At 35.2% G+C, this 11,823-nt stretch overlaps 1 protein-coding gene across 1 annotated transcript in view; it reads right to left on the reverse strand.

Moving 5' to 3' along the window:
- Nucleotides 1–11,823, reverse strand: part of GBE1 (1,4-alpha-glucan branching enzyme 1) — a 279,857-nt gene that overhangs the window by 78,372 nt on the left and 189,662 nt on the right. Inside the window, exons 9-10 of the mRNA XM_021689411.2 lie at nt 10,427–10,554; nt 5,551–5,649 (exon numbers count right to left, since the gene is read on the reverse strand). Of these exons, the coding sequence (XP_021545086.1) occupies nt 5,551–5,649; nt 10,427–10,554 (227 nt within the window). The remainder of the gene's footprint in view (nt 1–5,550; nt 5,650–10,426; nt 10,555–11,823) is intronic.

Here is an 11,823-nt window from a genome sequence, read left to right on the forward strand (position 1 = left end):
AACCTGTCATTTCAAAGTTTAAAGACTAATTATCATGAAATAATTACCATCTTAACAGACCACACATTTCTTTTTTTTTTTTTAAGATTTTATTTATTTGACAGAGAGAGACATAGCGAGAGAGAGAACACAAGCAGGGGAGTGGGAGAGGGAGAAGCAGACTCCCCACTGAGCAGGGAGCCCGACACATGGGGCTTGATCCCAGGACCCTGGGATCATGACCTGAGCCGAAGGCAGATGCTTAACGACTGAGCCACCCAGGCGCCCCCAGACCACACATTTCTTTCTCCACTTCAGTTATCACTCAGTCTCCAAGCTGGCTTCTGCTCTATTTCGATGCAAATGACCTTGCCAAGATTGCAGATGACTGTCTCTTAGGTAATACTTTCTCTTTCTTAGGCAACTATTTGCTGTATGTGTTGAGAGTGCTGACTCTATCCCTTCCCATGAGACACTTTCCGTCTCAGTCTACAGTGTGAGACTCCTGATTGTTTTGTTTTGTTTTCCTACCACTCTAGGCATCCTGCAGTCTCTCTCTCTGCCTATCCTATAAAGCTGGTGCTCTTGAAAGTTACTCCTAAAAATAGCCTCTTTCTTCTACTCGATACACTTTTTCTGCCTGGGCTCATTCCTCTGTCCAAAGTGTCAACTGTACTCTGAGAGGCAGAATTCTAAGATGGTCCCCATGATTCCTGCCCCTCCAGATTCACATCTTTGTGCAATCCTTTACCTAAAGTGGAGGTGGGACCTTGGAATATGATGGATGTCCTTTGAAGAAATCATGAGATAGCAACTGAGTAATGTTTTAAGTTACTAGATTTGTGGTAATTTGTTGCACAGCAACTAATGCAAAACTAAGGCAGATTTTGGTACAAAAAATGGGGTTCAGGCCTCCTTGAATCTTCCTTTGTTGACTTTTGTCCAAGGAGTTCAGATGTGTTTAGCCATCTCTCAGAATTTCAGTGTGAATCATTAGACACCACACAGCAGACTGTGTTAGGCAGAATAATAATGACCACCCACTGATGTTCACATCCTAATGCCCAGAGCCATATTCATGTTGCCTTACATGCAAAAGGACTTTAGAGGTGATAAAGTCAAATACATTGAAAGGGAAAGATTATCCTGGATAACCTGGATGGGTCCAATGTAATTATAGGGATCTTTCTCAAAACGGGGAGTGAGTTGTCAGAATAAGAGAGAAATCTGAGGATGCTACCTTGCTGGCTTTGAAGATGGAGGAAGGGGCCACGAGCCGAGGAGTATAGATGGCTTTTAAAAAACTAGAAGCCTTTAGAAAAGGCAAGGGAACTAGAGCCTCCAGAAGAAGTGAAGCCTTGCCAATGCCTTAATTTTAGTCTAATAAGATCCATTTTAGATTGTGACCTACAGAACTATGAGAACTATATAATAGTAAATTTGTGTTGTTTTAAGACACTGTTGTGGTAATTAGGTACAGCAACAATTTCACACTAATGTATAGACCTACACAAATATGCCCACTTAATTTTTGACTACCGTGCAAACACAAATCAATGGAAGGATAGACTTTTCAACAAATCACACTAAAAGAGTCAGAAATTGCAAAAAAAAAAAAAAAAAAAGAAAGAAAGAAAGAAAGAAAGAAAGAAAAGAAACAAACTTGAACTAAGGAACTAAGTCTTAAACATTGATAGCACAAAAATTAATTCAAAATGGGCCATGGACTTAAATATAAAAGTATAAAATGTTTGAAAGAAAACATAGGAGAGTCAAAGAATTCTTAGACTCGACACCAAAAAAGGTCTCTATAAGAAAAAAATGATAAACTGGACTTCACCAAATTTAATGTAGACAAAGAACTTTTGCTCTGTCAAAGTCCACATGAACAGGATAAAAAGATAAGCAACAGAATGGGAGAAAACATTTGCCAACCACATGTCCAATAAGAGTTTAATTTAAATTATATAAAGAACTCTCAAAACTCCACAGCAAACAAATGATCCAATTAGAAAACGGTCAAAAGATATGAATAGACATTTCATCAAGGAGGATATATAGAAGACAAACACATGAAAAGATGTTCATCATCATAAGCCACTAAGGAAATGCAAATTAAAACCAGAGTTAGATATCACTACACACCTATTAGAATGATTAAAATAGGTGCAAGGATGTACAGAAACTGGATCTCTCCAACATTGCTGGTGGGAATGTAAATGGTACAGTTGCTCTGGACAAGTTTGGCAGTTTTTTAAAAAATTAAATATCCAACTACTCAAATATCCAACTATTATATGACCCAGTAATTGCACTTTTGTGCATTTATCTTAGAGAAATTAAAATTTATGGCCATAAAAAATCTGCACACACATGTTTATAGCAGCTTTATTTGTAATAGCCAAAAACTAGAAACAATACTGATGTCTATAATGGGTAAATGATTAAGCAAACCGTGGTATATCCATACCCTGGAATATCATTCAGCAATAAAAAGGAATAAACTACTGATACATGCAACAACCTATATGAATCTCCAGAGAATTCTGCTGAGTGAAAAATGGCAATCCCAAAAGGTGACATATTATATGATTTCATTTATATCACATTCTTTTTTTTTTTTAAGATTTTATTTATTTATTTGACAGAGAGAGACACAGCAAGAGAGGGAACACAAGCAGGGGAAGTGGGAGCGGGAGAAGCAGGCTTCCCGCTGAGCAGGGAGCCCGATGCAGGGCTTGATCCCAGGACCCTGGGATCATGACGTGAGCTGAAGGCAGACGCTTAACGACTGAGCCACCCAGGCGCCCCTATATCACATTCTTGAAATGAAAAAAAAAAATTACAGAAATGGAGATCAGAGTTGTTGCCACAGGTTAAAAAGTGATTGGAACAGCATGAAAGAACTTTATGGTGATGGAAATATTCTATACCTTAACTACATCAGTTGTCAGTATCCTAGTTGTGAGACTTTGGAATACTGGTTAAGAGTGCACCAGATCTCACTGTATTACAACTGTTCTTACAACTGCATGGGGATCTACAATTATCTTCATATAAAAAGTTTAATTGAAAAACTTTATATAATAAAAATACAAGGTGCTTGGGGCGCCTGGGTGGCTCAGATGGTTAAGCATCTGCCTTCAGCTCAGGTCATGATCCCAGGGTCCTGGGATCGAGGCCCGCATCGGGCTCCCTGCTCGGAGGGGAGCCTACTTCTCCCCCTCCCTCTGCTTCTCCCCCAGCTCATGTTCTCTCTCTCTCTGTATCTCTGTGTCTTGAATGAATAAATAAAAAAATCTTTAAAAAAAAAATACAAGGTGCTTAATAAACATTTGGTGGAATTAATGTGTAATGAATGAATTCAATTAAATACTTACATCAATTTAACATAAAAAGGTGAAAAAAGGTGGGTAGGTAATAAAAATGAGCAACAAAATGAAAAGAGATGCTGCAAATTTGCCATATTTTAGATAGGCAAATATTTGTTCAGTAAGTGATTAAGTATGATTAAATGTGATATTCCAAACTACTGACTTTGAACTAATAGAAGTAGAAAGTGGTAAATAATTTGTTTTTGAACAATAAAAACATGAATGAAATGTAGCATTCTAATCTAACTCAGACCCTATGGGTAAATTACGATGAATATCACATACATTCTGAGTACAGCTATCATTTGGATTAATACCCTTGTGTGCTTTACTGACATTTAGGGAAACAGTAGTTGTTTATGGTATTATCTTTTTAAATGCACAAATTACATAAGTAGGGGAAATCACTGAGTTTTTAAAAAATATTGTTTTAACTGTCTCTTGTCTTATTAACCACCTCGGTGATGCAAAGATTTTAAAATAATTATATAAAATAGAAAATGACATGTGCCTTTAGAGAATTCAAGATCTAAGAAGACACGATGGTCATATCCTATACATAGGACAATATATTTTTCCATTCTAATGAGGTACTGACTAGTACAGTACCTTGAGCATACAAGGTACTAAAATGTTTCCTAAGTTAAATTGATTTTTTCTTTTAAAACTGTCATCATTGGGGCACCTGGGTGGCTCAGTCGTTAAGCGTCTGCCTTCGGCTCAGGTCATGATCCCAGGGTCCTGGGATCGAGCCCCGCACCGGGCTGCCTGCTCAGCGGGAAGCCTGCTTCTCCCTCTCCCACTTCCCCTGTTTATGTTCTCTCTCTCGCTGTGTCTCTCTCTGTCAAATAAATAAATAAAATCTTAAAAAAAAACAACACAAAACTGTCATCATTGTTCAGAGAAGGAAATATCCCACTGTGGGCTATAATTATAGGTTGATGTACACCTTGAAATATTCTTGAATCTGCACAAAAACTGGTGAAGGCTTTCCAGTAGGAGGTGAAAAAAGGAAGATTTGGCATTAGTGAGGGAAAAAAAAGTTTGCGTGGAAAATTAGAAATCCTAAAAGATGGTGGGTAAAGACCCTTAAACCAAGGTGAGAAAACTGAAGACCACAGCATTTTTTTAAATGACAGATATAAAGCAACTTTCCCAGGTGTTAAAGCTAGAATACATATTTGTTTCTTTGATTTCTGAGTCTAATCATCTCTGGAAAACATTTGCTTTTTTAACTTGACAATGTCTAAGGAATCATTATAAATGGAGAAGCAGAAATTACGTTGGTAAAGATTTAATGTCACAGCTGTGCATTGCACAAATTGCCTGGGGGCACAGGATAGAAAGTTAAGACAGGATTACAGTAACCACTTCCTTCAGAGTGGGCTCCATGGTTTTTCTATGCAAAGTTCTACGGGTCTGTCCCTGTGATGTCATGGCCCCAGTTCATGTCTGTACCAGAGGGCTCATCAGAAGGCTACGATTATTCGAGACATAGCTGACTTCTTACACCTGTTCAGCCTATGATTATGGACATAGCCACTCAAAAATGTTCTATGTCAAATCTAAGTCTATGTAACAACATTGGTCTTTTAGGCAAATATTAAATAAAACAAAATATAATCCAAGGTACTTAAATGTTATTAAATTTAATAAAATTGTATTACATATTATGTGCAAGTTGTCATGTACAATTATTCGTCCCTACTGCTTGACACATGGTAAGGATTTCTAAATGTTAAGTAAAGGAATGGATGAATCCAAATCTATTGAGGAAGAAACATGCTATGAAGCAAGTACTAGGAATTAAGGAGTAACTTCTACATTGATGATTTGGAGGCAGAAATGGATGCCTTGATGATGTTTAATGTGTCTTAAATATAGAGCACTGAAGTTTCATAAAACTGCACTGATAATGCAAAATACCATGTACACAGCTAAAGTTATATTAATATTTTCCCTTTTTCTGAATAACTCAAGTATGAATACTTTAAACTAGAACTTTTAGAAGTTTGTGAAGTACCTTATTAAAAAGCACAAGAATCAACACACTAGTGGGAAAATTTAATACTTCAGTTATAATAATTATAATATTTGTAACTAATTACCACAAATTAGGAAATAAATCAAAGAAATAAGAAATAAACCAACATAATACAGAGTATTTACAGGAAAAAAAAATTGCATGAAATCTTACCTGAATCCATTTATCTGGAATTGCCATGGCTAATCGATAGTCAAAGCCAACCCCTCCCTGGGAAATTGGAGAACAGACAGCTGGCATTCCTGATACATCCTGCAACAAAATACATGAGCATTATCAATTCACATTGCTCAGATTCTTACTATATTTTTGACAGTAAATTCTGGGCCAATAAATAAAAACAGTAAATGGGAGCATATATTTTTGGAGTGTTTGGGCAGCGGAATTGTAAAAGTAGTTACAACCAAGACAGCATATCTCATTTCCCACTAACATTTTGTATAATGCTTTTCAATGCAGGACAACTTCAATCTCATGAGGGGATTTTATTTTTCTTTTCCTTAGTATCACAAGATAGAGAACACAAAAGAGTAAGATGATTACTGCCAAAACATAGTTTCTTAGACTTATTTTTGAGCTAATGTATGAACATTTTGCTATTGCTTTCATCAAACACAAAAATACATGTGGCATATATCTGTTGTACTTATTCTCTTCGCATACAGTACTGGCAAGGAGTGTATTTTGTGAGGACCTAACTTCTGATGAGATAGAAAAAGACTTAGTACATTAAGTATGAAGCAATAAGATGGCTTTCAGTATAGTCAGCTACACTTGAAATGGGTCTTAAGGTTATCTGGTGGTTCCTCTTCATCTAGAAGCTACAGAAACTGAAGCTCACTTGGGTGAAGGGATCTCTAAAGAGATGTTTCTCAAGAGTAGAGTCAGGACTCAGATGTCAGGACCTTCAACAGAGTGTCTTCCTTCTCTGTCATGCCACCACTAGATTATTACTGATAATCAAATAAACACATAAGAAAAAAAAGATGGTATAAGGATCCAGATGTAGCAAAATATACCACCAACTATGGTGAAATATGAGTCACATATTAGCAATTCTAACTCTACGACATCTTTCAAATAAATCCTTTTCCCTTGTTCCATTTCTATAGCCACTGTCTTATTTAATATTCATTACTCCTTGCTTAGACCACTATGCTTCCAAATGGAATTTCCCATCTCCAGTTTCCCTTCACTCTAACTGCTGCCAAATTAATATATTTTTTAAAGATTTATTTATTTTAGAGAGAGAGAGCAAGAGCACAAGTGGGGGAACAGAAAGTGAAGGGGGGGAAGAGAGAGAGAGAGAAAGAGGGGAAAGCAGACTCCCCACTGAGTGTGGAGCCCAACACAGGGCTTGATCTCATGACTCCGAGATCATGACCTGAGCCAAAATCAAGAGTTGGGCGCTTAACCAACTGAGCCATCCAGGTGCCCCCCAAATTAACATCTTATAAGACAGTGCCCTATCACTGCCCATCAATAGCTTCCAATAGCCAATAACCAAAAACTCAACTTCTTTAGCTAAAGATTCAATTCAACAATCATACTTTAAGTATTAACAATATGATTTCCTATTTGATTATTTGCCTCCTTACTTTCTGTTAGAATGTGAGATCCATGGGACAAGGGTTTTGTGGGTTTTGCTGTTCACTGATATATGCCAAGAATTCAGAGTAGTATAAGAGTACTTGGCATAAAGCAGGAACTCAATACCATTTTGTGAGTGAATGAATAAAGGTGCTGTCAGGAATTTAAAGGTAAATAAGACATAATATCTGACCTTCATATAACTTCCTTATAAATAGAACCTAACTAAACATATACACACTTATTATCATGAAATGATAATGTAATGTAGTTGTTGTAATTGTTAACTGAAGTACACAGAAAACGCAACGGAGAGACCTATAGCTTTCCACCATAATTTCTACTATTATATTTCAAGTACTAAATACATCATTCACTTTGGAATATTTACTCTTCCCTGTGCTTGTCACAAACTCTTCTATGCGTGTCACTGCCCGAACTCGTCCTTGCATTATTATCCTTACTTTCTATAAAAGACTATCACATACTCTGAGCTCTCTGAAACTTAACTCAAATACTTCTTCATATGCAACACTATCCCCAAACTCTTCACACAGAAAATCTGGTAAAAAAAGAAATATATGACCTCTTTGGACTTCTAAAATAATTTATTGTTTTCTAATGAAAGAGAGATACATTTAAATATAATGCAGAGTGGAATATATCTGTTAGAAAATGAAGTATTTGTCAATAATATCTTATTTCTACATAGTACTTCATAGTTTATAACTGAAAAAAGGGACAAAAAAGTGAAAGGATGAATGCTTAACAGAAAAAAAATTAAAAGGTTGTATCTTATAATATGTCATATTTTCACTATTATAGTAGGCATTTAGTTTGGTTCCTTATAAACATTGGTTGAATATGTATTAAATACGAGGCACTCGTGTTAGGCACTGGAATTATAGACAAAATAACTTCCCCAGAAGAGTTTTCATGAGACTAAGTTTTCCTAAGACTGGTGATAGGCTGGTATTAAAGATCAAGATAATTTTCTCAAGAAACCTTAAGGCGCATTCTATATTTGTTCTAAAGATAGTTTTAGGAATACTTTGATAGGAAATAGAATATGCTAAGAAAAACATTTGGACACCAATTGGTCTTGACTCCTAAATCTGAATCCTAGAAAGCTACTCCATTAATGCACACGAGATATTTGTAGCTATCTTTTGGAAGAGAAGAGTTATGACTATCCTTTTCCTTTTCCTTTTAAAATCTTAAAAGGAAAAAAAAAGTAAACATAAAGGCCACTAAAATAAATATACTTTAAATGTAAAAAAGTCGATACCTACCAACATAGCATATAAAAATAACCATGTGTTCAAAATAAAGTTGAAGTAGTTTTATTTTTTAATATCTAAGGATATCTTATGACTATTCCAAAAGGGGGAGAAAACCTCAATCAAAAAATACTTTTAATTAATATAGCAAATAGAACCATGGGAAATGGTAGATACATTCTAGGGAAAAAAAGTCTTCAATTTTAGTAACTGTCATAAATAAATTTAGATTTCTACTATAGGACTTTATATAAATTACATTACTTATTTGTTACACCATGTTCCTTTCTTTTTTTTTTTTTTTTTTTTTTAAAGATTTTATTTATTTATTTGACAGAGAGATAGACAGCACAAGTAGGCAGAGTGGCAGGCAGAGGGAGAGGGAGAAGCAGGCTTCCCGCTGAGCAGGGAACCCGATGCGGGGCTTGATCCCAGGACCCTGGGATCATGACCTGAGCCGAAGGCAGCCGCTTAGCCGACTGAGCCACCCAGGCGCCCCCACGTTCCTTTCTTAAAAAAAAGTTCATGAGGATCAATTTCACATTTTGAAGAGACTCCCACTAGACAGAAAAGTGATGTACTGAAATTGAAGTAGTTTTCAATTTAAGTAGAATAAATTGAAGACACATCTTGTTAAAAAAAATCTAAAACCAAGTAATATAAAGTAGGCTAAAGTCTCAAAGTTTCATTGGTAGAAACACTGATAATCAGACAAGGGCTCCCTAGATCATGAAACTATTTTACTTGAAATGAACGGAAAGATCAATGTAACAATTTTAAGTTTCATGTATTAAATAATTGCTTCTTTTTTTTCCAGTACCCACTTTTGATTTGTACTATCATTAATTGTTTGTAGTAACTTTTCATTTATACTGTCTCTGCTTTGAATTGTCATAAATATAATTGACAAAGTTTTTTGATGTTTGACAGATAAAATAAATTCATATAAAAGACAAAATAAGTTTAAAATACACTCTGACATTAAAAGATACTCGGCACATAAAGTAATTAGCACAAGTATTAGCAAGATTTATCAGATATGACCAAATGTAGACAGGTAGATAGTGTAGAATAATACAGGTTTATCAAAATGTTATTATAATTGTGTTTTTAAAAAATCTGTGTTAGAATTTATTCTAGAAATTTAGGGTCCATTGCTCTGTTCCTAGAATATATTTAGAAGACAAAATGTCTAAAGAAAGGAACTGTTCTCTATTCAAAGATAAACAAGGAAATCATTCCATCTAGTTGAAAAGTCAGGGTTTTGAGAAAAGATGGATAGAAAAAAGTCTATACAAACAATAAATACCACAGAAAGGAGACCGTCACTACTGCATTTCATTCCCATGAACTAAATGCCAACAATGTGCAAATACAACTGAACTCTGACTCTTTTAACGATCTTCTTGCTATTTTCATATGCCAACCACTACACTTTGTACAGAACAGTTTTAACATACTAAATTCAATTTTAATAATAATTTCTAGTAAGAGGACTCAGAAAACCAGAGGGATTTTTAGAACTAAATCTAAATTAGCATAAGCATTTAACAAACTTCTTAATTTATCACATTTATCACCAAGAGGGGAATTGTCAATTATGCATATACCAAATTATATCATTACAGTGCAGCTTTGGGACAGTTAATCATGAACCTTCAGTAATCATGAATAACTAGTGAACATTTGGCAATTCAAGAGCAATAACATAAACAAGAAAGGTAATCGCATCAGAACAAGAGAGACTTCAGAGAAGCTTGCAGGCAGTGAGCCATGCCATCTCTAATGATTAAACCAGAAAAGAAAAAATAAATAAATAAATAAACCAGACACACATTAATATTCAATTCTTTTCTCCGTTGAAGGTCTCATGGAGGAAGGACCTGTCCACTGATTAGGATATTTTACTTTCTAACCACTGGCATTTTCTTCTGTAACAATGAAATGATGACAAGTAATTAGTGCACACTATCTCCTAATAAGAAAACACTGCATTCTAAATAATGTGCCACCCATACAAGATAGCTGCACTATAGTCACGGCATAATTTCGCTTATGCAATTATTGACAACATGAGATTAATCATTAAAATACTGTATGCTGTGACAGAATGTTCTATATTAAAGGGGGTCAGAGGGGAGAAATCATTATGGCTTTACCTCAGCTACTGTTATAGAATCTGGATACAACGTGTGAATCAAATGATTTGCCAACATGAGATAAATCAAGGCATCTTCATCTACTTGAAGTCCAAAATATTCATGGTAATCACCCGAAAAACCTTGACCTAGAGAACAGAAAATCAATATGGATGCATTATTTTAACATGCAAGCCTTAACTTAGCACGAAGGCTCCCACCAATTAGTTTATTGAGATCAGTTTTGTTATCATAGCAAAGTGTAATGAGCCTCAATACCACGTAGTATTATCATCAGCAAATATATGTTCTATCTTAGAAAAGCACTCCATAGCAAACATCTGGAATTCAGACAATCCTGCAATTTATTTTTTGTTTTTCAAAAGTAAACAAAGCACTCTAACTGAACATTTTAATTTAATTTTAACATAATTTTAAAGCAAAAAAAAATGAAATGATACCAAATTCTATACTTCAATTTTTAGATACATTTTTTCTCATGTCAAGATGTTAATGTTAGCTGGTTCCTATTAGATCCCTTTGAAGAAAAGCAAATAAGAAAACCATCATGACATTGAGACATAGTGTTTATGTTATTTTAAATATGTGCTTCAATTTATGCAATACAGATTTCCTATGATGATGAAAAGATTTTAACATCCTCCAACTTACTTCTACCTTCTCTTCCCTCACATCCCAATTTTGGTTGCTTATAGAACATAGCACTTATGGAAGTTATACTACTTACTTTTGATTTCTTGAATTCTTTACTTATTTTTAATTAATTCAAATTAGTGCCCAATACATGCCTTTTCTCTCTGTTTCCCTATAACAAGTTTTTTTTTATTTTGACTCACTTTTTTTTTTTCCAGTTTCCTGGATCCCATCACTAAATGATATTTTCAAATATAATTATAGAAGTTTTATTCCTCAAGCTATTTCAATTTAATACCTGAATGGCAATTCAATTACCAAATTCTTTTTTTTTTTTTTTTAATTTTTTTTTTTATTCTTATGTTAATCCCCATACATTACATCATTAGTTTTAGGTGAAGTGTTCCATGATTCATTGTTTGTGCATAACACCCAGTGCTCCATGCAGAACGTGCCCTCCTCAGTACCCACCACCAGGCTAACCCATCCTCCCACCCCCCTCCCCTCTAGAACCCTGTTTGTTTTTCAGAGTCCATCGTCTCTCATGGTTCGTCTACCCCTCCGATTTCCCCCGCTTCATTCTTCCCCTCCCGCTACCTTCTTCTTCTTCTTCTTTTTTTTTCTTAACATATATTGCATTATTTGTTTCAGAGGTCCAGATCTGAGATTCAACAGTCTTGCACAATTCACAGCGCTTACCAGAGCACACACCCACCCCAGGGTCTATCACCCAGTCACCGCCTCCCTCCCACCCCACCCCCCAC

This window comes from Neomonachus schauinslandi, chromosome 1 (genome assembly GCF_002201575.2).
Source record: "Neomonachus schauinslandi chromosome 1, ASM220157v2, whole genome shotgun sequence".
In the NCBI taxonomy this organism is placed as follows: Eukaryota; Metazoa; Chordata; class Mammalia; order Carnivora; family Phocidae; genus Neomonachus; species Neomonachus schauinslandi.